Source organism: Salvelinus namaycush, chromosome 6 (assembly GCF_016432855.1).
Source record: "Salvelinus namaycush isolate Seneca chromosome 6, SaNama_1.0, whole genome shotgun sequence".
NCBI lineage: Eukaryota > Metazoa > Chordata > Actinopteri > Salmoniformes > Salmonidae > Salvelinus > Salvelinus namaycush.
In genome coordinates this window covers 45,363,806-45,391,618 of record NC_052312.1, presented here as the reverse complement: position 1 = coordinate 45,391,618, position 27,813 = coordinate 45,363,806, and the positions used below count along the sequence as shown (strand labels likewise).

At 43.3% G+C, this 27,813-nt stretch overlaps 1 protein-coding gene and 1 long non-coding RNA gene across 6 annotated transcripts; both read right to left on the bottom strand.

The window, feature by feature from the left end:
- Positions 1–12,604: 12,604 nt before the first annotated feature.
- Positions 12,605–15,459, bottom strand: LOC120050084. The gene is made up of 2 exons (XR_005477158.1): positions 15,197–15,459; positions 12,605–14,536 (listed from the first exon to the last, which is right to left on the bottom strand). It is a non-coding gene; the product is annotated as an uncharacterized LOC120050084 (long non-coding RNA).
- A 1,797-nt stretch (positions 15,460–17,256) lies between these two features.
- LOC120050082 lies at positions 17,257–25,352 on the bottom strand. Of its 5 annotated transcripts, XM_038996719.1 has the most exons (10): positions 22,999–25,352; positions 22,016–22,069; positions 21,520–21,618; positions 21,273–21,416; positions 18,985–21,055; positions 18,756–18,860; positions 18,596–18,667; positions 18,366–18,455; positions 18,206–18,277; positions 17,257–17,682 (listed from the first exon to the last, which is right to left on the bottom strand). In XM_038996719.1, the coding sequence occupies exons 2-10, from the start codon at positions 22,055–22,057 to the stop codon at positions 17,474–17,476; spliced, it is 2,904 nt and encodes a 967-aa protein (XP_038852647.1). In that variant the 5' UTR covers positions 22,058–22,069; positions 22,999–25,352; the 3' UTR covers positions 17,257–17,473. The 5 variants fall into 5 exon arrangements, 4 of the variants coding, with proteins under 4 accessions (XP_038852647.1, XP_038852646.1, XP_038852645.1 ...); XM_038996718.1 differs by having other exon boundaries at positions 22,016–25,352; XM_038996717.1 differs by having other exon boundaries at positions 21,520–22,069.
- Positions 25,353–27,813: the final 2,461 nt, after the last annotated feature.

Genomic DNA, 27,813 nt, shown 5'->3' with positions numbered 1-27,813 from the left:
GTTAGCTTAGTTAGCATTCACAATGATGGATCTAGGTCTTGGCTAATGCGTCAGGCACATTTCTAGACCTCCCTAGTTCCAGTGTAAAAGTAGAAGGCCCCAACTGGAGACTTGTTTTCCCAGACGCCTTTAGGAGGGCTGGGCTGGAAGATTTCATTCAAGACATGTGAACTCCCTGGGTTCTGTCTGCGCAATACTTTAATTATGATGGATCTAGGTCTTGGCTAATGCATCAGGCACATTTTTAGACCTCCCTAGTTGTCTTCCCAGAAACCTTTGGGAGGGCTGGGCTGGAAGATTTCAGTCTTCTGTCTCATGTCTCCTCTGTGCTGCTTGCTGTCTCCTGTCTGCTACCTGCTGTGTTCTCTCTGCTGCCTGATGTCTCCTGTCTCCTCTCTGTTGCCTCCTGTCTCCTCTCTGCTGTCTCCTGTCTCCTCTCTGCTGCCTGCTGTCTCCTGTCTCCTCTCTGCTGTCTCCTGTCTCCTCTCTGCTGCCTCCTGTCTCCTCTCTGCTGTCTCCTGTCTCCTCTCTGCTGTCTCCTGTCTCCTCTCTGCTGCCTGCTGTCTCCTCTACTGTCTCATGTCTGATGTCTCCTGTCTCCTCTCTGCTGCCTGCTGTCTCCTCTCTACTGTCTCCTGTCTCCTCTCTGCTGCCTGCTGTCTCCTCTCTGCTGCCTGCTGTCTCCTCTCTGCTGCCTGCTGTCTCCTCTCTGCTGTCTCCTGTCTCCTCACTGCTGTCTCCTATCTCCTCTCTGCTACCTGCTGTCTCCTCTACTGTCTCATGTCTGATGTCTCCTGTCTCCTCTCTGCTGCCTGCTGTCCCCTCTCTGCTGTCTCCTGTCTCCTCTCTGCTGTCTCCTGTCTCCTCTCTGCTGCCTGCTGTCTCCTCTCTGCTGCCTGCTGTCTCCTCTATTGTCTCCTGTCTGCTCAATACTTTTATTTTATTTTCTGTTTTCTTCACTTTCTTTTCATTATCTTCCCTCATGCATTTTTCAAGTGTTTTATATTTTTCAGCCGGGGGGTTGTTCAATAATGTGCGTGAGGATATTTGTGGGCACAGACAGACATACATACACACATATATATACACACACACACACACACACACACACACACACACACACACACACACACACACACACACACACACACACACACACACACACAGAGAGAGGGTGCTGGGGGGACGGTGAACTGTAGGTTATGCAATATTGATTGGTTCCTCCACCATTGAGACCTCTGCCCAAGCAGGGCAGCTGTCTGTCATACTTATCATGCATAGGGAGTGTGAGTGAGTGCATCTATATACTGTATGTGTGGGGAAAAACAATGATGGCGTCAGTTTGTGTGTGTAAACACAGGTCATTTATTTAAGGGCTAACGTGTACATGGCCTCGGGGTTGTAGAACTCCCTGTCTGGCACTGTGGCTGTGTTACCTGACTTACACTCCCCCCTCCACTGACCCTGCCAGGAAAGTGGTTCCTGCCACATCGGAGCACAGTCGCCACATTAACCCTCTCCCACCTGCTGACCACTGCTTCCTGTCAGACCTCTGAGCCCCTGCGCGTCCCCTTTCTCCCTCCCCTGACCTTGGCCGAACATTGGTTCCTGTCAGCTGTCCACGCTGCTGCCCTCCGCCTTTATTTCTCCCCCATGTCGAGCGAGGGATCGGGCTCCGGTCCAGACCGCGATCACATGGGTCAAGTTCCATTCCACTCCCTACTCCCTTCCCTTAGCCACCTAACCATTCACTCTGTGCGGATCTGAAGTAACCGGATAGGTGTATGTAATAAAGGGATATTATAGCCTAAATATAGTTAAGTAGATCTTGCTATCACATCCTACACAGTCCATTCAGATCTGTACACTTCAAAGGGGGTAGGAGACAAGGGAAGGTTGGTAGGGAGTATAGACTGAAATGGGAAGGGCCCAGAGAGAGCAGAAGCTCCAGTCACTCGTGCCTCACCTGGTTATAGCTAACCCAGCATGATGTCAGAGGCAATAACACACAAAGTGGACCTACAGATCAGGGTTATAGAGGGGGGCGGGGCAAGCTGATATGTCTGCCCCCTCCACCAATCTGGTTGTAGTGGAGTGGGTTCTAACTGGCTGTGGAGGAAAGTGACCCCTAGCCCCCAGCCTTTACCCCCTAAATATATGGACACAATGCCACTGATTGGCCAGTGCACACACCTGCCAGTCCAGGTCTCAATCAATTGGTGATTGATCACTTATCTTGCAGCTTTCATATGGGTGAAAAGACACCACAAAAGCCTAGTCATAGACTGTTCTCTAGGTCTAGGTCCAAGAGGCTTCTAAACAGCTTCAACCCCCAACACATAAGACTCCTGAACATCTAATCAAATGTCTACCCAGACTATTTGCATTGTCCCCCCTCTTTTATGCTGCTGCTACTCTCTGTTATTATCTATGCATACGTCACTTTAATAACTCTACCTACATGTACATATTACCTCAACTAACCAGTGCCCCCGCACATTGACTCTGTACCGGTACCCCCTGTATATAGCCTCCACATTGACTCTGTACCGGTACCCCCTGTATATAGCCTCCACATTGACTCTGTACCGGTACACCCTGTATATAGCCTCCACATTGACTCTGTACCGGTACCCCCTGTATATAGCCTCCACATTGACTCTGTACCGGTACCCCCTGTATATAGCCTCCACATTGACTCTGTACCGGTACCCCCTGTATATAGCCTCCACATTGACTCTGTACCGGTACCCCCTGTATATAGCCTCCACATTGACTCTGTACCGGTACCCCCTGTATATAGCCTCCACATTGACTCTGTACCGGTACACCCTGTATATAGCCTCCACATTGACTCTGTACCGGTACCCCCTGTATATAGCCTCCACATTGACTCTGTACCGGTACCCCCTGTATATAGCCTCCACATTGACTCTGTACCGGTACCCCCTGTATATAGCCTCCACATTGACTCTGTACCGGTACCCCCTGTATATAGCCTCCACATTGACTCTGTACCGGTACCCCCTGTATATAGCCTCCACATTGACTCTGTACCGGTACCCCCTGTATATAGCCTCCACATTGACTCTGTACCGGTACCCCCTGTATATAGCCTCGCTATTGTTATTTTACTGCTGCTCTTTTTCTTAACTGCATTGTTGGTAGGGGCTTGTAAGTAAGCATTTCACGGTAATACCTGTTGTATCCGGCGCATGTGACAAATAACAATTTGATTTGATGGCTTTCCAAACAGAGAAGAAAAGTAAGGATATGTGTGAGAATACAGGGATAAGGCTTTTTATCTGGCTAGGGGTGGATGAATCTCTCTCCCCCTGTCCAGGTGGATTCTGGGATGTTAATCCTCGCAGCTAGCAGCACAGTTTTGGCTGTGAGACGACGGACGGAAGTTGAGGCTGCTTCTTCCAGATAATACCTACACGCACACACGCACACACACACACACACAAATACACACGCACACAAACACACACACACAAATACACACGCACACAAACACACACACACACACACAAACACACACTCACTCAAACCAGAACAACCTGTCTCTTAATCTGTTTCGTACCCAAGAACAAGATTTGTCTAATCGTGACTGGTAAAGTAGAAGCCACAAAATTCAACACAAGCTTTAAAGCCCTATTTTCAGATTGACAGTCGGCCGCTTTTTTAGAGTGTTATGGCCTAGATATGGCACATTTTGTTGCTACGGTGATCTGATTATAAGGTTGGGGCTGTGAGTGAATGTTTGCTTCTGTAAATCTCTTTAAGAGAGTTTAACAGTTTTTGTATATTTTCTTTCTCTCCAGACACATCTCAAGCCCATAGATTTAATATGACTCATACATCACATTATGTTAGCAAGTAAAGTCCCCTAAAGCTAGTAGAAGGTTTTTAACAATGCAGATCCTGCTTTTGCCCTTCTAGATAGGAATTGCTTGCTCTTTGAGGTTTTAGGCTGGGTTGCTGTATAAGCACTTTGTGACATCTGCTGAAGTAAAAAGGTATTTATAAATACATTTGAATACACAAAGTGCCAGTCAATATCAATTAAAACATTACAGGGTGGAATGGGGAACTCCCTCAATCATCTCCAATTTGAATAGATTGAGTTAGACATGCTATGAAAACGCAGTGTACATTGTCATAAGTTCTCTGAGGAGAGATTTGGTTTGTCTCATTGGAAGGAAGGAAGGAATGGTCTCACCATGTGTCTGTGTTTTTTATCCAACCCCCCCGATACACACACACACACACACACATTAGGTTGGCGAGGCTGGAGCAGAGGGCAGTCCGAGGGCAGTCCCAATGAGCAGTTTAGGGACCTATGTTCCTTGCTCAAGGGAAAAGTGTGGGAAATGATATCATCAATATGATATGAGATATACATATAGGCTAGCCTACTATACGACTATGAGTTAGAGGTTGAGGTGTCTAAATGGGTTTCCACTTTGTGTCATTTGTAGACAAAAAACAAATGAGAGTGTGTGTTTTAACACATTTGTGAGGAAAAGAAAGCAGGGTTTACTTGCATGATCTCTCTGGCACCATTTAACATAACATTCCCTGTCTGCCACCAGTAGTGCTTCTGCTGCTCAACTCAAACTTAGTGTGACACATTCAGAGCAGTGTCATTGCTCTGGAGAGAAGTTGCCTCTATCCACAGATCTAGGATCAGATTAAATAACTCCCAATCTTAGCCTTAACCATTAGAGGATTGAAGTATCCTATGACACTGGGTCAGTGATTGGCGGCACAGCTGAAATCTGTTTCCCTGTTGGTTTTGTAATATGTGTGATGTGATTTGTTTATAACGTGTCATGGTTAGAGCAGTGTGATTTTCAGGGTCTTTCTTGGACTTCATTTTAATGTCAAATGTTTGTTAGTCATTTTTGGGGGGGATTAATTATTCATTTAACTTTCATGACTTCAAAGCTGGATTTGATCCACAACCATTTTCCAAGTGTGCTGAGAGATCCACTACCCACTTACTTTGACCACACAGCATCCTTTCAACCTCCAATGCAATAGTGTCTTTCACCCAACATGTTGCATCATGACCTGTATTCCTATACTGGAAATCTACTCTTCATTCGGCCACTGCTATAGTAGCCTACTGCTACATATAACTATTTGTGAGTCCATGCTTACGATACAAGTTTAGTACTAACTTAACTTCATGCTGTTGATTCTCCCTCTTATTAAATGCACTTTTGAAGTCCCTGTAGGTAAGAACGAATGCCATGAATTTCAAGTGTGGATCAGTAGAATGTAAATGGAACTATAAGTCCAAACTATTTTTGCTGTCTTAGTGTCACGGGAGATATAAGCAGCTTCGTCTGCTGTGGTCTTTCCTCTCTAATGTGACTGTTGAGGAGTACAGAACAGCTTCCTGCAATACTAATCTGACTGGGCTTAGAGATCTGTCATAGCAGGTCTAGTCTGCTGAAGCCCTTATGAGGGTGGTGTCAGTATTAGTTCTCTATAGTTACATGTTCCTCTACTTCCTGAATTGGTGTGTTGAGCGTTACTAAGTGCATGGCTGTCGCTGTATACGGGTATTCAAACCACACAATTGTTTGGCAAGGCAACGCCATCTTGACCAATACAGATACAGAGAAACAGACTTACACCCAAGCTCACATGACCTTAAGCAGGTAGAACACATACAGTTGAAGTCAGAAGTTTACATACTAAATACATTTAAACTCAGTTTTTCACAATTACTGACATTTAATCCTAGTAAAAATTCCCTGTCTTATGTCAGTTAGGATCACCACTTTATTTTAAGAATGTGAAATGTCAGAATAATTGTAGAGTGATTTATTTCAGCTTTTATTTCTTTCATCGCATTCCCAGTGGGTCATAAGTTTACATACACTCAATTAGCATTTGGTAGCATTGCCTTTAAATTGTTTAACTTGGGTCAAACGTTTCGGGTAGCCTTCCACAAGCTTCCCACAATAAGTTGGGTGAATTTTGGCCCATTCCTCCTGACAGAGCTGGTGTAACTGAGTCAGATTTGTAGACCTCCTTGCTCGCACGGTTGGGATGGTGTTCCTCGGCTTAGAAGCCTCCCCCTTTTTCCTCCAAACATATCGATGGTCATTACGGCCAAACAGTTCTATTTTTGTTTCATCAGACCAGTGGACATTTTTCCAACAAGTACGATCTTTGTCCCCATGTGCAGTTGCAAACCGTAGTCTGGCTTCTTATGGCGGTTTTGGAGCAGTGGCTTCTTCCTTGCTGAGCGGCCTTTCAGGTTAAGTCAATATAGGACTCGTTTTACTGTGGATATAGATACTTTTGTACCGGTTTCCTCCAGCATCTTCACAAGGTCCTTTGCTGTTGTGCTGGGATTGATTTGCACTTTTCGCACCAAAGTACGTTCATCTCTAGGAGACTAAGCGGTATGACGGCTGCGTGGTCCCACTTGCGTACTATTGTTCGTACAGATGAACGTGGTACCTTCAGGCGTTTGGAAATTGTTCCCAAGGATGAACCAGACTTGTGGAGGTCTTGGCTGATTTTTTTTTTTAGATTTACCGATGATGTCAAGCAAAGAGGCACTGAGTTTGAAGGTAGGCCTTGAAATACATCCACAGGTACACCTCCAATTGACTCAAATGATGTCAATTAGCCTATCAGAAGCTTCTAAAGCCATGACATCATTTTCTGGAATTTTCCAAGCTGTTTAAAGGCACAGTCAACTTAGTGTATGTAAACTTCTGACCCACTGGAATTGTGATACAGTGAATTATAAGTGAAATAATCTGAATGTAAATAACTGTTGGGGAAATTACTTGTGTCATGCACAAAGTAGATGTCCTAACTGACTTGCCAAAACTATAGTTTGTTAACAAGAAATTTGTGGAGTGATTGAAAAACAAGTTTTAATGACTCCAACCTGAGCGTATGTAAACTTCCGACTTCAACTGTAGATGTATCTCTATGGATGTCCCATTGCTGTGATTTCTGAACCCCGGTGTCGACCATGGGGCCACGTTCCAACTCTAGGTTGGAGGCCTTGCTTTGGCACAATCCTAGGCGCTGGTTTGATTATGTAAAGCCTGAGAGCGTGTTCTTGTCTTAGCCAGGACTCTGAAGCCCTGGAGGCAGACAGGCAGGTCAGGGTCATTTCCTGGGGGCAGAAGGATGACATCTGGCCAGAGAGAGAGGGATGAATTTTTTATGTTTTCTGGCCTGTTCTGTTCTGGCCCACCTCAGTGTATCCCCTCTACCCACTAAAAGAGTGGCTGGCTGCCAGATTGTGTACAGTTTGTGTGTCTGTGCCTGTCTGTGCGTGGGTGTATGCCAGGCAGCAACATCCTGCGAGGACTTGGCACACTCATCACAGTCAGAGCAGGCCCAGTCTGAACAGGTCACACAACACCCGGCTCCAGACAAGTTGTAATGTCAGGTGCACCAGTACAGTGAAATGTCTTTCTTGCAGCTCGAACCCCAACAATGCAGTAATCAATAACAATGTTTTACTAAAAATAACAAGATAGAACAAAAACACATGAGATATAAGACAAGCTGTGAGCGTGTTTAATTCTAATTTCACTAATTGTGAGGTAATATGAATGCAGTACTTGTGTGCCTGTGTATGTGCACGGGCGTGTGTGTGTTCCTCCGCATTTTATTGTTTGTTAATTACAATATACTACTGTGTGTAGCTGCAAATAGCAGGTGCTGTTGATGACTCAGTAAAAACATGTTTTGGACTGTGTTCAGTCAGTAGTTTACCAAATGAAGCACATTGTTATTACGTCAAACACTTTGGCTATCCTGACTGTCAATGTTGTCACATCTAATTCTCTCCTGTTCTCTCTCTCTACCTCCCCAGTACACAAAGCTCTACCGCTGTATCCTTTGTGTGAATTAGTGGCGCGTTGCCAGGTTTGTAAATATGCTGGAAATATTCCAGGGAATATGCTGGAAATGGACACAGGATGTTGTGTGGTGGTGTTTTTCGGGAAGGTTTATTCGTTGGAAGAGGTCCGTAATTCAGCGAACCTTGTTTCCAGGTTTTAATGAATGAATGTGAATGAATGAATGCGAGATCTCATTACATAAACACATATCCTCAGCTGCCTAGTTTAGTCGTCGATGGCCGCCAGGTACACACGCCATCTGGGACGTTGGCCCTGTCGCACCGCCTATCAGAGGGAAGATATCCCTCTCTCCATCTGTCTGACTCTCTCTTTCAATAGCCTAAATACTGAATGTCTGTCTCTTGTCTTTTCCTGTCCTTCTCTTTCAGTCTTCCAGATGTTCTACAGTACATCTCTCTCCTTTTCTCCCTACATCTCTCTCTCTATCCCCATCTCACTCCCCTCACCGTCTCTCCTTTTCTCCCTACATCTCTCTCTCTATCCCCATCTCACTCCCCTCACCGTCTCTCCTTTTCTCCCTACATCTCTCTCTCTATCCCCATCTCACTCCCCTCACCGTCTCTCCTTAGCTCAGTAATGTCTTTGTGAACACACATTCTGTAGTAATGTCTCTTACACAAAACTAGCGCAGACAGCAAAGTGCAGTCAGTGAGAGAGAACCCTCTCCCCTCCCTATGCTTCCTCCAGAGATGTAGATAACTATTTCACACACTATGCCACTCTCCACCCTGCCCATAATATCTTCCCCCATCTGAGGTAAGAGAAGCCAGCTACTGCCCACCAGCTACTGCTCACCAATCGACAGCAGGAGAAAGAATCACAGAATCGACACTAACCACAGAAGCCAGTCTATAGCCCCAATCGTTGCCCTTGGTCTCTTGCAGTATGGACCCAGATACCTTACCCAGAATGGCCCAGTAGCTATCTCAATTGAGTGCAGATTGTTGGTACCGATTGACTGCAGGATGTGGCCGACTCATTGCAGGGGTTTATGGTGTGGAACGAAACCTCACTCTGCCTTTGAACAGCTTGCTGTAAATGTTGATGGCCTTGGTTTTATGGGTCTCTAGCGCAGGCCTGCTGCTTCTGGGGGAGTTGGTGGTCTGAGTCTGGGTTTCTGGGGGAGTTGGTGGTCTGAGTCTGAGTCTGGGGGAGTTGGTGGTTTGAGTCTGGGTTTCTGGGGGAGTTGGTGGTCTGGGTTTCTGGGGGAGTTGGTGGTCTGAGTCTGGGTTTCTGGGGGAGTTGGTGGTCTGGGTTTCTGGGGGAGTTGGTGGTCTGAGTCTGGGTTTCTGGGGGAGTTGGTGGTCTGAGTCTGGGTTTCTGGGGGAGTTGGTGGTTTGAGTCTGGGTTTCTGGGGGAGTTGGTGGTCTGGGTTTCTGGGGGAGTTGGTGGTCTGAGTCTGGGTTTCTGGGGGAGTTGGTGGTCTGAGTCTGGGTTTCTGGGGGAGTTGGTGGTTTGAGTCTGGGGGAGTTGGTGGTCTGGGTCTGGGTTTCTGGGGGAGTTGGTGGTCTGGGTTTCTGGGGGAGTTGGTGGTCTGAGTCTGGGTTTCTGGGGGAGTTGGTGGTCTGAGTCTGGGTTTCTGGGGGAGTTGGTGGTCTGGGTTTCTGGGGGAGTTGGTGGTCTGGGTTTCTGGGGGAGTTGGTGGTCTGAGTCTGGGTTTCTGGGGGAGTTGGTGGTTTGAGTCTGGGTTTCTGGGGGAGTTGGTGGTCTGAGTCTGGGTTTCTGGGGGAGTTGGTGGTCTGAGTCCGGGTTTCTGGGGGAGTTGGTGGTCTGAGTCCGGGTTTCTGGGGGAGTTGGTGGTTTGAGTCTGGGTTTCTGGGGGAGTTGGTGGTCTGAGTCCGGGTTTCTGGGGGAGTTGGTGGTCTGAGTCTGGGTTTCTGGGGGAGTTGGTGGTCTGAGTCCGGGTTTCTGGGGGAGTTGGTGGTCTGAGTCTGGGTTTCTGGGGGAGTTGGTGGTCTGGGTTTCTGGGGGAGTTGGTGGTCTGAGTCTGGGTTTCTGGGGGAGTTGGTGGTCTGAGTCCGGGTTTCTGGGGGAGTTGGTGGTCTGAGTCTGGGTTTCTGGGGGAGTTGGTGGTCTGGGTTTCTGGGGGAGTTGGTGGTCTGAGTCTGGGTTTCTGGGGGAGTTGGTGGTCTGAGTCCGGGTTTCTGGGGGAGTTGGTGGTTTGAGTCTGGGTTTCTTGTGGAAAGTCCTATGACAAATGTACGTGTAAAATCCGCCATACAAAGACACTTTGATTGATGCAGGTGTTTAATTGGTTTGAGGGTGTACATTGTGATTACGACACACTTCAGATGAGAGAACACTGTATGCTGACTGTGTCTCTCACTGTTACTGTAGATCAGCTGGACCGTCTCTCCTATTTTTATTTATTGTATTTGTGTGATTAGATACATGTTCACATGGCTTAGACTAGAGAAAGCTTTATGGCATGCACTCCAAAGCATTTGTAAAACATTGTGGCTTCCTCCTTATCTTGAAACCTGCTGGCTTCTGGGGCCTGTTCAGGAGAGTGCAAAGTTAAAGCCTATCGTGTCATTGTGTAACTCTTCCTTACCGTAGCTTTTAGACAATATCCAACCTTTCCTCCCCATACCGTCTGGTCATCCCAAACACCAACACTGACAAATTCAATTGCATAAATACAATCCCTCAGGTCATAGGCTTTAAAGTGTATTGTAGATAATAGTTTGTCAACCCCTGCATGGATGGACGTACTTCACCGGTAACACTTTACTTGACACCCAGTGTCATAACACATTATGACCTTGTCATAACCTGTCATAAGACTGTCATGACCCATATATTTACACCTGTTGTGACAAATATTGCGTTATTTTATGGCTGGTTATGACACCTACATAAGTGTCAAGAACTTTCCCTTTGTTTTAAAGTTTGTTTCTTAAATCCTTTGTTGTTGTAATGAATTCTTTACAGTCATGTTTTTTTCATCATATTTTAACTAACTTTCATGAAGCATTATGACCATCCTGTGTCACTTTATTTGGACTAAGAAAATAAACTTTGTAAGAAGCATTATGACCATCATAATCATATAAGCCAGATAGGCCTATCACGTACCTGCCCTTATATCAGTCATCTGTCAAAAAGAGTGTTACGACCATATTATAACAGGTTGACACGTTATGTAAAGTGTTGCCCCTTCACCTTTGTGTCTACAACAACCAAAATAATAATAACTATTGGGGTGGGATCACATTCAAGAATGTTTGTTGCAGTCATGTGTTTTTCCCCAAGACAGCTCTCAGTTCAATAGTACAGTATGTCAAACCAGCTTATTGTTCATTTCAATGAAATGCCTGGATTTTGACTGGCATTGGAACTGGTGGACTGTGGGGGGTGCTGCTCGGCCTGGAATCTTGTGATGGTATGTCCATTTAAACGCAGGCGATTGGGCTGATGATATTTTATTCGATGAAATAGGATAAATGGTAAAGGATGGGTAATTCATCTGCAACAGTAAGCACATAACTAGTAACATCAAATTGCCTACAACATGGAATAGGACAAATAGGGCTGGAAACAGGAAACAGATGATAGACAAAATGTCAACCAGAAAAGTTATTAAATGAAAAAGTCAAACAAATGAAGAGGAGCACAGCACTTCCATTTCAAACACACATCCAGTAAAGGGAAAAACAGGCAGGTGAGGCCATTTTATGGACGAGAGTAAGAGGGAAGTTCCGCCTTCTGTGGTGGACTGGAGACAGGAGGGAAGTGTATGGTGATTGGTTAAAAGCTAGTCCATCAGGAAGTGTGCATCTATAAAGAGCCTATTAAATGGATAGAGGGGCTGTTCCAGAATGTGGTGAAAATGGCAGCCATATGGGTCAGGGAGAAATCCAAACCAGTCTAATTTGAATGAATGGCAGAGGCATAATCCTGACTTTACTTATGTCTCAATTGGATTTTCATGGATGTGATATATCGGTGTAATAAAATTGTCAACCTAAAATAGTCATTTCATTATAAATACCGTGTATACCAATTCTCTCTATAAATAGCCTCTAAAATATATGTACACAGACCATACAACATCAGTACATGTTGCCTTTACAACTTGTCTAAGTCCTATCATCAACTGATTCTAGCCAGTGTATGTATGGCTGTGGATTGACTGCATCGTTTGATTGGAATGTTGGCAAATTGGCAGTTCATTTGAAAAGTTTATGGAATCATTCCTTTAAAACTGGATGGCTAGCTAGCTAACCAAAAATACAGTGCAGATACATTCTTCAAATTCATTATTTTACACAATTACTTATTACAGCACTGGCAAACTATGGTTGACCTACTCCCTGACCAAAATGGCTGACCTTTATCCCATCATAAGAAGGTTCATGCCATTCTAGTTTTTTAATGACTAATTATATGGCTGCATCTCAATTGTATTTCCTTGATTCGTCACATCCTCTCTGCTGCCTCCTTCTAAAAATTAATTGGAAGAGAAGGTACAAGGGGAGGAACCTCAGACCTCCTCCAATGCCTTTTTTAGGTGAGAGAGCCGACACGAGGAATCAATGAAATACAATTGAGACTCACTCCCCGACAAAAATCAGTACAAGTTGGTAAATTGAAGGAGTCAGAAAACATGGGACAAATGAAAAAGGACATAATCTCAACCAGTACATTACAACCCAGTAAAGTATAGACCCAGAGACCAATGTTGATTAATGGTTGTACAAGTTGTGTTTATTCCATGTGATTTACAAGGATATAAATAATGACCAAAACGTACAAAATCTGTGTGCTGGAAGCCCAAGCCTATGTACATGAGTTAGTCAGCAGTGATGTCATCACCCCCTGTCCCAACCCTCCCCAATACAATCTCTAGAACCATAGATTTATTTTCAACTCTGACCTTTTCATTTTGGTACCTTGTTTCCAGTGCGATGTGCGGCAAATATTTTATTCCTTTATTTTTGTAAATGTTTTACTACATTACATGTATGAACAATGAGCTGGCAAAATATCTATGTACATTTAGAGAGGACTATGTATGCATCCAAAGAATACATAAATACTGTGGTAAAATATTACATCTGCTTGGAGTTATGAGTCTAGCCCCATGAGAAACAGATTGGTGTGTTGACCGGACACACCAATAATAATAATAGCTATTATTATTAATAATAAGGAGGAGCCATCTGAAACATTCACTCTCAGTATAGAACTATTATGGTATTTTTTTAAAGGATGGCAATCATTCTCAAGCCCAGATTTTTTCATTTCAGCATATCATATAAAAATAATGTAACATTAAGACAAGAGTAGACAAGAATTGCACAAGAATAATCATAAGGTAATATAATACTCTCATATGAAACATTTAAAACGTCCGGCATTAATATGAATATTTCTTTAATTGGGATGGATGGCGTTTTGCTCAGGTAGGCGGAGCCATTCTTTGTGATGCCACTTGGCACATGGCTCACCTGTTGCATGGTGGTCCGGCACGGCTAGTCCAATTCTATCCATATTATTGTATTATTGACCATTAAACAAAACTTAAACAATAGGAAAAGAGCCAACCAGAAGTCCTTTACCTCATCCCCATTCAAATACAGACAGTTGTCCGTTACAGTCCAGACCTTGGGTGACCGTGGTATAGAGTTCAAAGGTCAAGGTCCAATTGAATGCAGAACAGGGGCTAGAGTTGTAGTTGTGGCTGCTTCAATGAAAGTCTACATTCACATATCTGACTGACATCTGTTACTAAGCAGTCCCTTAACTCTGTGTGTGTGTGTGTGTGTGTGTGTGTGTGTGTGTGTGTGTGTGTGTGTGTGTGTGTGTGTGTGTGTGTGTGTGTGTGTGTGTGTGTGTGTGTGTGTGTGTGTACACAGATAGTCCATGGGTCCAATGTTTGTGGTTTGTGGGAAGATGTCCTCGTTTTGTAATCAACCTTAAACACCAAGTTCGTTAGTGTCCATGTTAGTAGTCCTTTGACACAGAGACAGAAGGGTCCACATTTGTAGTCCTTTTTGCATTGTGTGTGAGAGGGTCCATGTTTAAGGCTGGCTACATTCTTTGCATTCCACAGTAATAGACATGGGCGTCCGGCATTGCCCTGCAAATGAGATCACACCACTTATCCAGAGAGTCCCCAAACCCCGTCTCCTATCCACCGGCCCCGCCCCTCCCTCGTCACCAGTCAGTCCAAAATGGACTCCATGCGCCTCACAAGCCACAAGCTAAACCTTTTCAGCATTTCCCAACAAAACAAGTATAGAAAGAAAATGATGAATCTAATAATAACCTATTTTAAACAAATTCAATCTGGACACAGGTATAGCATGTGGTTTATAAACTATTCCTTCCTGTGTCAAAGGTCAATTAGTCTCATATGTCTAAAAAAAATAATCTGCAGTAAAAATCAAAGACTGATATATGATTAAAACAGGAGTCTGTTGAACTAGCAACTTTTTTGTTGTTGAAAAGTAACATTTGCTACATCATCTCTCATAGCAGTCCATTATCCTCTCCAACTGGATGGAACTGATAAACAAATGTTCCCTCCACTTTCCTCTGGGTTGCCAGTACTGGACAACAAAATCCCCCAAAACATCAGCACGCAAACCTAGTGCTGGAGAATTGGCTTTGCTCTAAAAAACAACAAAGACAAAAAGACTGTTAGGGGTGGGGTTCTTAGCAGCATAATGGTCTACATATTCTCATTCAGCTTGTCGAAGGGGTGAAAAGAGATAGAGACAAAAAAGAAAAGCGAGGAGCGGAGGAACAGCAGTAGGAAGAGGAAAAAATGAGATATAACCAAATGGTTCCACCCCCCCAGTCAGGAAAACAAATAAGAGTGATTGACTGACCAACCAACTGGCTGCCTGCCTGACACATAAGAGAGGAGGGCTGACCATGGAAAATGTAAAAATAGAACTGACTTGCCCCCTACAGGTCTAGACAGAGAGGTGCACCATCACCCCAAGGGTAAAAGTTCATGCTCCGCCCCTGCAGGCAGGCTAAGGCGTCAACAGGACAAGGAAAGGGAGGGTGGGGAGAGAGCAAGAGAGAGGAGTGTGTGAGAGAGACACAGCGCCAAACGGCATCATGCAGAGGTTGCGGCGGCTAATGGCGGAGCGGGCGGGGTGGGTTTTTCGGCCAGTGAGGTCACACACGTCGCCGCATAAGAGGGTTGCTCGTGCCGTGCAGCTCCGTTGGGGGGCCTCTAGAGGGCCAGCTCTCTGCAAGGCACACACACAGGAGTGGACAGGCGGGTGGTATAACGCTATTAGAAAATAGTGGTCTCATACTTGGTGTTCGCTCCTCTCTTGGCCTCCTGCCCTGGTTCCACTATCCACGGCACGTTGGCATGACCTTTCTGCTCCATCGACGGCTGCTCCATCTGAGAGAGGGACAAGGAGTGAGAGTAGGGAGAGAGGGGAAATAAAGAGAGAGAGAGAGGATGGAGAGAGAGGGGGTTGGTTAAACGTTGTCAGAGAAAAAGTGGGATAATAATACATGTCAGGAGAGAGGTCTGAGAGAACGCGAGAGAGAGAGAGAGGTCAGAGAACAGGAGAGAGAGAGGTCAGAGAGAGAGGTCAGAGAGAGAGAGAGAGAGGAGAGAGAGAGAGAGAGGTCAGAGAACAGGAGAGAGAGAGGTCAGAGAGAGAGGTCAGAGAGAGAGAGAGAGAGGAGAGAGAGAGAGGGGTCAGAGAACAGTAGATAGAGAGGTCAGAGAGAGAGGTCAGAGAGAGAGAGAGAGGAGAGAGAGAGAGAGAGGTCAGCGAACAGGAGAGAGAGAGGTCAGAGAGAGAGGTCAGAGAGAGAGAGAGAAAGGAGAGAGAGGTCAGAGAGAGAGGAGAGAGAACGAGAGTGGGAGAGAGGTCAGAGAACAGGAGAGAGAGAGAGAGAGAGAGAGAGAGAGAGAGAGAGAGAGAGAGAGAGAGAGAGAGGTCAGAGAGAGAGAGGTCAGAGAGAGAGAGGTCAGAGAGAGAGGTGTCATAGAGAAAGGTCAGAGAGAGAGAGAGAAAGGTCAGAGAGAGAGAGAGAAAGGTGAGAGAGAGAGAGAGAGAGACAGAGAGAGAGAGAGAGGGAGGGAGGGAGGGGTCTGGGACTGAGAGAACAGGAGAGAGAGTTATAGTGGAGAGGCACAATCAGACTTCCACACCAACACTTAAATATGGAGGCAGTTGCTTTAGGTCTGAAAATATATTGTTGGCCTCATATCCATGTACGTATCACAATGTATTTTAATGAGTAAAGAAAAGAAAACAGTATAAAATATATAATATTACAAATAATCTCCATACTGTACTCTACCCTCACAACATCTTCCCATTGCTGAAAATGACTTCCCCCTCAAAAGTTAACTTTTCAACAACCAATCAAAATGCTCATTCTGGCTGCTTTCCTTCCACCACATTGGTCCGTGATAGATGATTTGGGGAGTGGGTCCCTGCCTGTGAACACTGCAAAGCTGAAGCTGGAAGAATGTATGAACGCGCGCGCACACACACACACACACACACACAGTCTTGCATTTCTAACCAATTTAGGACTCCTCACATTTACATACCTTTTTAGGACCCTGCTTTCCAGACATCATAGAATCACAGAAATTACACTCATGAGCTAGAAAAAAAATCTAATATGAGGAAATCACCGAAAGTTGCCGACATCTTGAAAAAAGATCACTTGTAATTTTACCACCTACTTGAGACCGCACATTGCAAATCAAATCAAATCAAATCGGTCAAATACACATGGTTAGCAGACGTTAATGCGAGTGTAGCGCATTGCTTGTGCTTCTAGTTCCGACCGTGCAGTAATATCTAACAAGTAATGTAACAATTTCACAACTACCTTTTACACACAAGTGTAAAGGAATGAATAAGAATATGTACATATAAATATATGAATGAGCGATGGCCGAACGGCATAGGCAAGATGCAGTAGATGGTATAGAGGACAGTATATACATATGAGATGAGTAATGTAGGGTATGGTAACATTATAGCTGGTTTAACAGTATATACATATGAGGTGAGTAATGTAGGGTACCATTATAGCTGGTTTAACAGTATATACATATGAGATGAGTAATGCAGGGTATGTAAACATTATATAAAGTGGCATTGTTTAAGTGACTAGTGATACATTTATTACATCGATATTTGATGCATTCATTCTATTTTATGACTGAAAATATTGCATGTAGAATGCCACAATGATGCAACACGGATGGCAACTCAACGGCTGTAGTGTAGTTCTACTGTAGTGTAGTTCTACTGTAGTGTAGTTCTTCTGTAAAGTATTTAAACTGGAACAACCATTTCAGTAATAGAGTCATTATATCCAAGTAACAGATTAATAGTTTAGAAAAATGTTTTTTATTTTTCTGTAACATTCAAAGTCAGCAGGCTTTGTATTCTTGAGACCTTAATCACTCCAAAAGTGAACAACCCACCTGGGAAAACTTCCCCCAAACAGAGTGAGATGGAGGACATTCATTAACTGCCTATGAGCTTAAGTCAAGTAAGTCCCATTAAATCCTCAGAGGTACACCAAGATAGAAGCATCTTATACACTTATTTTCTCTGATCTGCAACTATTCTGTTGTGTACATAGAACTTTACTGCTCTCCAGTCCCTGTTTACTAGCGCTTGGCCAGAAGCAGCAATGCATTTCTCACAGTCTTGTTTTCCAGGCGTTTTTCCCATTCGGATAAAATTCATCAAGGAATCTTCAACTGCATCCACCTCTATTGTCGACCAAAACCTTTTTGTTCCTTTGGCACCTTTGGAAAGAGATGACATTATGAATGACTACATTAAATAAAGGTTGAGTACAATACAGTATGTGTTCATCTCTGTATTAACTCTACAAGGTTGCAGCTGTTTCTGCAAAGTGTGTTGAGGTTAAACTAACAATCCCAACTAAATAACTACATAGATAAGGATGTGAGAGAAGAATGTGCAATGCTGACATCAAGGCAGACTCAATCTGTATGGAATCTAAGCCCATCAAATTGTTTGCAATGTAAACCTTCTAATAAAAGCAATACTTATTAAATTAAGTTCCCTCCCCCAGGAAAAACAATGTAAAGTGTGGTAATCCTTCTGTGTTATCATCTATCCTGACACACTAGTTCAGATCTAACGTCTTGACTTGTGTCCAATCCAAACTAATCCGTTCTGTACTGGCATGGTTGGAAATACACCAACTGATGAAGACAGGATTGATCTGGACCAGCACTGTACTATACGTTGACACTACAGAATGAAAATGCACTGACTGAAGACAGCAGGAAACAGTCTAACCATGTGAGCCTCTCTTTTGTCCCAGCTTTCCCTTGGTGATTGGCTGTTTGGCCCGAATCGCTGACATCTCTCCTGGAAAACATCAGTGGAAAACATGTATTTTTCGAAAAGGACATTGTAATTAAGAATACGTCCATATCTATGTAAGGTATAGGCATACCGGTCAGATTTTCTTCATAGGATTTTTCAGACGACTCCTCTCTCTCAGAGTCGTTCTCTGATGCACAATCAGTGGCTGCAGCATCAATTTCTTCAGACATAACAGTTTGTAAAAGACAATAAAAACAAAAGCAAATTGCAGCAAGTTAAATCAGTGCACAAGAAATTAGAGTCAGCATTTTTTGCCAGAGTGAAAATGCACTGACTGAAGACAGCAGGAAACAGTCTAACCATGTGAGCCTCTCTTTTGTCCCAGCTTTCCCTTAGTCATTGGCTGTTTGGCCCGAATCGCTGACATCTCTCCTGGAAAACATCAGTGGAAAACATGTATTTTTCGAAAAGGACATTGTAATTAAGAATACGTCCATATCTATGTAAGGTATAGGCATACCGGTCAGATTTTCTTCATAGGATTTTTCAGATGACTCCTCTCTCTCAGAGTCGTTCTCTGATGAACAAGAGTCTGCAGCCTCATTATTTTCAGCCATGCTTTTTTCTAAAAGATGGCCAAAAGAAGAATGCTAAATTGAGGCAAGCTAAATCTGCGCAAAACAAAACCTTTGTTTTTATTGTCAGTGTAAACTTTTTGCCATTAAACTAAACACTGGGGGTAAACTTACCACTGGGACTGATGGTTATTTGATCCAGACTTTTCCCCTTGAACTCTGCCAATCTGCCCTGTTCACATGCCATCAGTATTTTACTTATTTTGGCCAACTGAAGCGTTCCCTCTGGAAGACGGTAGAACTTTCGATGAATCCGAATGTCGTGACCCAAGAAGTCAGCAAACTGGTCCTGTTCTGTATCATTGAGATTTAACACTCTGGAGAGGGTGGCAACCTGTTTTCGTAGTTTAGTTGATGACAATGCTTCAGGTAACTTGGCACCACATTGTTTGGCATAGGCGCGGATGCAGTCATTCCCCCGAAAATGTGTATCATATCCTGGCCTGGCAAATAAGTAGATATTTCCTTCGCTCACTCCACATGAGCACCGCTCTTTGATAAGCAGCTCTAAAGATTCCACCATCACTGGAGTAAGGATTACAGGCACCTTCCTGCCACGCTTCCCACAGGTTTCAATGCGTTCAAAATGCGCACAGAGTAGTCTCTCAACCTCTGTTAGCGCCACTGCAACATCTTTGTTAAGTGGGGATTTGTCCCTGGAGTGAAATGTTGCCACAGACATCTTTGACACCTCTCCCTCTCTTTTCCTGTTGAAGATAATCATCTGAGCCAGTATCACTTTTGCTAGATTGCTCCATTTTCCTGAGGTTTTCTCATCGCACAGTTGGTTGTAGTATTGTTTCTGCTTTTCATCTAAGTACATGTGTATTTTTTTAACGTCATCTGCTAATGGAATAAGCTGCGGTGCGTTCCATTTCTTCTGTTCAAGTGTACGATATGCAGCAGAAGAGATCATTTCATTCCAGCGAAGACGGTAGATGCCTTGGAAGTCTCGGACAAGCTTCAACTTTTCTTCATTCTGGGTAATAAGAGCTTCACCCTCCATGATGTCTGCAATTTTCTGGATGCTTTGCCCAAGCTTTGTCGCCAGGGTTGCTTTTTCGAATTTGTTTGTCTTTTCATCATAGCCAGTCACTTCTTTGACAGCTTTTATGATGTGTTGGAAGTGTTTTGGGTTGATATAATCCTTCATCTTTTTCAGTGGTGTCACCTTTCTACCTTTAATCACAAGTCTCCCTAGTTCTCGCAAAGTTTGACGAATGTGCTGGTGTTGTGAGGGGTTCTCCCCTTTCTTGTTGTACATTTTTTCACCCAATGCCAAGATGTATCTGTCTTGTTTTACTGCATGGGCTACATCATCTTGAGCCATGTTACTCACAAGTTTCCATACCTTTTCACTCACTCCTTTAGCAACCGGTTGAGCATTAGCACAGAGCGCCTGTATTCTGGTTTTGCCAGGCATCTCCTTTCGAACGTGTTGTGCTAGTGTGCACCTTGCCACATGCCTCCACATAGATTTGCGTTTAAAGAGCCCATGGCAGGCAAAACAATGCTGATAGTCCTGGTGATTGGTCTTGTCATTACTTGTTTGTTTACATGGTACCAAAACCCCCTTTCCTTCTTTAAGTGCCTGAATGTTGTGTGCCCGATTCCCCTTCTTGCGAAGAAGATTCAGCTGAAGTCTCCTAGCTTTTGATCTCTTTGCAAACCGAAGTGCAGTAGCTACTTCTATTTCATCCCCATGTTTACGTTGTAAATGACGGGCAATTTTGGATTGCGGTTGCTCGCAAAACAGACAGAAGTGCTTTTTTTGGTGGTACTTTTTGGATCCATCTAATTCTGAGACATTCATTACAAGCAATGATTCACTGCTAGTGTTTGACATTGGGGAACTAGTACATCTCTTATAAGTATTTGCATATTGATTCTTTCTCTTGAGTTCTGTTTCTTCATTTGAGCTGTTTTCTTCTGAGGAACTTCTGCATCTCTTGCTAGTCTTCTTGTAGTGATTCCTTCTCTTGACTCCTGCTATTTTATCTGAACTGTCTCCCTCTGAGACTAAATCAACGTGTTTACTGCTGTCCACCCTTGTCTTTGGTTCTGAAAAATCATCAGAATTGTCTTCCTCTGATGATTCTGATGGCCCTGGGACATAATCACCTTCACTGTTGTCAATGCTGGTTATTGAGTCATCAGTCTTGTATCCAAGCATAGCTTTGGTCAACTGTATTGAAGAAAAAAATTATATTGGATAACTAGACAGATTACAAAGTATTTGGACACCGGCACATTTTGATTAGTTACGACTGTGCTCCTCTACTTGTTTATGTTATAATACTATGAATATGGGATGAAAGTGCAGACTTGCCCATCTTTGATTTACAAAGCTGATTCACAAGAACTTACAGTATGTGCTGGTGTTGAATGACACTTTAACTTACGTATATACTGTCTGTTCTGATCAACGGTGGTGCATCATCCAACACATTGACTATCGACCCAGAAGTACTGGCAGCCTCAGAGGTACTGGCAGCCTCAGAGGTACTGGCAGCCTCAGAGGTACTGGCAGCCTCGGTGTCTGACATCTAAGGATACAATAAAATGATATTAGTCATGTGCAAATTAGGCAATAGGATATGATAACGATTCAACCATCCCCAGTATCCTCATTCTAAACAACTGACAAACCTGCGCTTCGGGATTTATCTTTTCCTTTTCAAATCTGGCCTCACAAGTTGAACTATGCTTCTTTAGATTTTCCATGCGCCTTCTTAGCCTCTGCAGTGCCTTTGTAAAGGAAGACAAAAAGAAACGTTGAGACTTAATAGAATGACAAGATTGCTCGGCACACAACAGGGGATGGGCTGGGGGACACCAATGACTGTTATCATTGACTAATAGAGGGGCTGGGGGACACCAATGACTGTTATCATTGACTAATAGAGGGGCTGTTATCATTGACTAATAGAGGTCCAACAAACATCTATTACAATTTCTGTTTTTTTAAAACTACTTTCAAGGTAAAAAAGCAAGTATAAGCATAACAGAAGCACATTATGCAAGTTCCTGCATGCAACTAAAGCTGAATCTGCTTTTATGGATGGACTAAAAGAGAATCAGTATGAGTGGTTTGGCTAAAGCAAGGCAAGCGTACTCTAAATACTAGGCAAATCAGAAAACATACCGCATTGGTTACTTTGTAGGTTCCTGGACTCTTATCTTCCATTATGTTTTCGATCTTAAAAAATGTGTGTAAGAAATAGGGATTTGGTTAAAGAATCTGCCAGTATATGTATATATTTTTTCAAGACAGTGAATTGTCACAGTCCTACCAAAATGGACACTTTCCACAACCCTTATACTTGTTGTGGTGTTTCACTCTTTTATGTGCAAAAAAAAAAGAACTAGGAACCCCACCACGCCCCTCCCCCCACCCAAACTAATGTCCATGGTTTTCAATAAAAAAAATCTGGTCACTTATTTCTTAATTAGTTTAACATATTTCTTATTTTCATCTGAATTATTTCAATGTAAAAAACGGTATTTGGGTAAGAAAGGGCTATAAAAAACGGGCGCAACTTCAATACATTAATTTAATGAGGGGGTTTAAATATTTTAACACACATACAGGCTTATGACTTGACAAAACAGATGAAAAGGAACTGGCTTTTCTTGCTAGCTTGTTACACTATAGCAATATTATTTTCCAATGCATGTAACATTGTGTTAACCACAATCATGTATTCTAAATCATAGACACGTTTACCAATTATGCTAAACTTATTAGCTAGCTTGCAACCATAGCTAGCATATTTCTTTTTTTAACTAGCATGGGTAGCATGCTAACCGTTAGCTAGCACGCTAACAGTTAGCTAGCACACTAACCGTTAGCAAGCCACAAATAACTATAAGGTAGAAACATGCAAAGTAACAATTGCACATTAATGAATTGTTTGGATAAACCTGCCAATTTCAATGTCATGACGCAGTATATCTGACACAATGCGGCTTTCAGACATCGTCAATGCATGTTGGATTCCACCGAAAGACATACATGACTGACATTAATTCATTAAAAATAAAGACAACGAGAACATGCATTGCTTGTCAATACACCAAATACAATTTTAGCTAGAATATTGGTTAACAGTTTAGTTAATAGCTTACCTTCTTGCATGAATGCAAACATCTGCAACCATCCTCCTCTTCCTTAAAACACGTGCTGCACAGCTACTTCAGTGGTGATCACGCTCAGGCAGGGACAGGTTTGCCAGGTCAATTTCAAATTTCTAGGAGTCTGCTCAAAACCAGCCTTCAAAACCCACCTTCACTAGCACAATTTTAGCAGAATACGGCGAAATTAATGATTTTTTTTAAATGCCATGTTGGTAACGTTGCAATATAGAAGTAGTATAACAACTTCCACCTAGCGACCAAAACCTTTCACCTGCCACAAAGTTTTAAAAGTACATCAATAAACCACAAATAGTGTACATGGCAACCTTGAGCAGAGATTTATGCTGCAACATGGGGGAGGGGGAACTGTGTATCTTTTATTATTATAATATTTTTATTAACAACACATAAATACAGGAAGTACATATGGGAACACAAGTATATATAAATAATATACAGGACGGGGGAGGGGGGGGACTGTGTTGACCTATAAAACCTTTGATAGTTTGGTACTGTTGTGCACTTTGCAGTGGGGGAGGGGCAGGACCTCAAGCGGAAATTATGGCCAGTAGATATGCATAACAATGATTCCATCAGCCCAGATTTCTGAATATGTCTGCAATGTTATTACTGTTAGCCACATTTCCTTAGACAATTTGGGTTTGTAGCTTACACAATCAGTATCAGTGAGGTGGTAAGTGCAGCTACTTGAATGGTCTGTACATGAAAGATGGAGTGGTGGATATGTACATTTTTCACTGGGGAGACTTGCTGACACAAAAGTAGCTTATGGCAGGTTAAGATTTGATCTAGCAACCTAACCCATCAGCAATCAGATTAATTACCTGCCCACAGACCACTCAAACAGCCTACTGATATTAACAGCCATCTCTCACTATAGGCACTCAGCTACTCCCACAATCTCTCTTTCTCTCTTATAACAGGCCTTTTTTTAATCATATTTGCATTTATCTTCCACTAGATCCCTGGTTTCACAATGTGGAATAAAATGTAATGATAATACGTGATTTCAGGTTTGTACTGCTGTGAAGACGTAGGCCTTTACATCAGCATTGATCTCTTTGCAAAAAGCCTCAAGAAAACTCATAATAACATTGGGTAGCTGATGAGTAGCTGATGTTCATATCTTAAAGGACAAGTCCCTATAAGCCTTTGTCAGGAATCAGGACTGGGTTAATAAAGCCAACGCAACTGCATGTTTTACAAATGGTAGGCTATCAAATGTTAGGCCTAGTTATAAAATGACATTATAGGCCAACATTGTACACTATAGGCCTATTTCTTTTCCGGGTAGGAGAAGGTCTATTGCAGACTTGCCTAGTGCGGCAAAATGGCCGAAACATGGCCTGGTCATGGATGAAAAGCACATTTTCAAACTGGGGTAGAACTGAGGGAACATAAGGCAGACCCCAGGATTTCAGCTTCCTGTGTTAGCTGTTGTAATCCTCTTGCTGCGTATATTTGTAGAAAGCCTCACCCCAACAGAGAGTTATGGGGAGGGAGGTATAATCAAAATGTCTGCTTAATGCTTTTGAGGGAGCAGCAGAAAAGTGTACCCAACCTGGGGTACAACTTGCTAGAATTGGTAGTTGAAGCAGTAGTAGTAGCCATGTAATGGCAGCAGTGTTGTAGTTGAGTCACAAAAGCATAAGTCCGAGTCAATTCACAAGACCCTATGGCTACTCTGAGTTGAGTCAAAGTCACCAATGTTGGAGTCAGGAGTCGAGTCACAAGTCCCTATGGCTGAAATCAGAGTCCCACTGTTTGGTCCAAGAGTTCAAGTCTAAGACAATGGGTCCATATTAACTTAATATTAAGTTATTAACCCAGTCAGATAGTGTCAGGAGGAATTTGATCAATCATTTTTCGTATCCCCTTTCTTTCTGTGCCAACAAATGTTTATATGCTACAGGTAAACCAGATTGTCAGCTAGCTAGCTAATTAGGTAACATGTTGAACATGGTGTGGCTGCACAGCTTCTTCATATTTGATGTAGTCTAAATAGAAACTGAAAGACACAGACAGACATATACACCTCTATAAACTATACTGAAGTCAGATATTAGTGGCTAATGTGCACATTCTGTGGAGGTCAACTAGATCTGTTAAAAGGTCTACAACAACAACACATTTTATGTTTGTGTTAGAGAGCACATAACATGCCTATCTGAATTTAACTTAATCATTTGAAATCACATATTTCAATGTTAAGCTTTGATTTGTAACATATTAACTGTTTTTCAGTGCATAGTAGTCTACAAGAGTCTGTAGAACAGGTTCATATTAGTGGTACAGTTGAGTGAGAATTCCAGCCAGCAGTTGAAATTTTGATACATTGTATGACACGCCCTACACTACAGCCAATCATTGAGCAGCCTCCCATCCCCTTCTCTGCTCCCATCCCCCTCTCCTTTACCAGGTCATATGCTGTATATTAAGGCCACATATAAGTATTAATGAACAAACAGCTATAGACAGTACTGAAGTCAGATATTAGTGGCTAATGTGCACATTCTGTGGAGGTCAACTAGATCTGTTAAAAGGTCTACAGCAACAACACATTTTATGTTTGTGTTAGAGAGCACATAACATGCCTATCTGAATTTAACTTAATCATTTGAAATCACATATTTCAATGTTAAGCTTTGATTTGTAACATATTAACTGTTTTTCAGTGCATAGTAGTCTACAAGAGTCTGTAGAACAGGTTCATATTAGTGGTACAGTTGAGTGAGAATTCCAGCCAGCAGTTGACATCCACCCACAACCACAAAGTCATATACACTGCTCAAAAAAATAAAGGGAACACTAAAATAACACATCCTAGATCTGAATGAATGAAATATTCTTAAATACCTTTTTCTTTACATAGTTAAATGTGATGACAACAAAATCACACAAAAATGGTCAATGGAAATCAAATTTATCAACCCATGGAGGTCTGGATTTGGAGTCACACTCAAAATTAAAGTGGAAAACCACAATACAGGCTGATCCAACTTTGATGTAATGTCCTTAAAACAAGTCAAAATGAAGCTCAGTAGTGTGTGTGGCCTCCACGTGCCTGTATGACCTTCCTACAACGCCTGGGCATGCTCCTGATGAGGTGGCGGATGGTCTCCTGAGGGATCTCCTCCCAGACCTGGACTAAAGCATCCGCCAACTCCTGGACAGTCTGTGGTGCAGTGTGGCGTTGGTGGATGGAGCGAGACATGATGTCCCAGATGTGCTCAATTGGATTCAGGTCTGGGGAACGGGCGGGCCAGTCCATAGCATCAATGCCTTCCTCTTGCAGGAACTGCTGACACACTCCAGCCACATGAGGTCTAGCATTGTCTTGCATTAGGAGGAACCCAGGGCCAACAGCACCAGCATATGTTCTCACAAGGGGTCTGAGGATCTCATCTCGGTACCTAATGGCAGTCAGGCTACCTCTGGCGAGCACATTGAGGGCTGTGCGGCCCCCAAAGAAATGCCACCCCACACCATGACTGACCCACCGCCAAACCGGTCATGCTGGAGGATGTTGCAGGCAGCAGAACGTTCTCCACGGCGTCTCCAGACTCTGTCACGTCTGTCACATGTGCTCAGTGTGAACCTGCTTTCATCTGTGAAGAGCACTGGGCGCCAGTGGCAAATTTGCCAATCTTGGTGTTCTCTGGCAAATGCCAAACGTCCTGCACGGTGTTGGGCTCTAAGCACAACCCCCACCTGTGGACGTCGGGCCCTCATACCACCCTCATGGAGTCTGTTTCTGACCGTTTGAGCAGACACATGCACATTTGTGGCCTGCTGGAGGTCATTTTGCAGGGCTCTGGCAGTGCTCCTCCTACTCCTCCTTGCACAAAGGCGGAGGTAGCGGTCCTGCTGCTGGGTTGTTGCCCTCCTACGGCCTCCTCCACGTCTCCTGATGTACTGGCCTGTCTCCTGGTAGCGCCTCCATGCTCTGGACACTACGCTGACAGACACAGCAAACCTCCTTGCCACAGCTCGCATTGATGTGCCATCCTGGATGAGCTGCACTACCTGAGCCACTTGTGTGGGTTGTAGACTCCGTCTCATGCTACCACTAGAGTGAAAGCACCGCCAGCATTCAAAAGTGAACAAAACATCACCCAGGAAGCATAGGAACTGAGAAGTGGTCTGTGGTCACCACCAGCAGAACCACTCCTTTATTGGGGGTGTCTTGCTAATTGCCTATAATTTCCACATGTTGTCTATTCCATTTGCACAACAGCATGTGAAATTTATTGTCAATCAGTGTTGCTTCCTAAGTGGACAGTTTGATTTCACAGAAGTGTGATTGACTTGGAGTTACATTGTGTTGTTTAAGTGTTCCCTATATTTTTTTGAGCAGTGTATATTAAGGCCAAATATAAGTCTTAATGAAGAAACTGCTATAGACAATACTGAAGTAAGATATTAGTGGCTCATGTTAACATTGAGTGGAGGTCAACTGATCCTAGATCTGTGACTTTAAGTGCCTAAAGCCAACTCTAATATACAGTACCAGTCAAAAGTTTGGACACACAAACTCATTTAAGGGTTTTTCTTTATTTTTTACTATTTTCTACATTGTAGAATAATAGTGAAAACATCAAAACTGAGAATAATACATATGGAATCATGTTGTAACCAAAAAAGTGTTTAAACAACTCAAATATATTTTATATTTGAGATTCTTTAAACCCTTTGCCTTGATGACAGCTTTGCACACTCTTGGCATTCTCTCACCCAGCTTCACCTGGAATGCTTTTCCAGCAGTCTTGAAGGAGTTCTCACATA

What these genes read in the sequence shown, in the direction of transcription:
- LOC120050082 (XM_038996716.1), bottom strand. Translation starts at nt 21,789, where the DNA reads ATGATAACAGCCCCTCTATTAGTCAATGATAACAGTCATTGGTGTCCC. An exon ending in AGATAAATCCCGAAGCGCAG is followed by an intron (nt 21,417 to 21,519) that starts GTTTGTCAGTTG and finishes TTGTATCCTTAG; the next exon opens with ATGTCAGACACCGAGGCTGC. An exon ending in ACAAAAGAGAGGCTCACATG is followed by an intron (nt 17,683 to 18,205) that starts GTTAGACTGTTT and finishes CTCTTTCCAAAG; the next exon opens with GTGCCAAAGGAACAAAAAGG.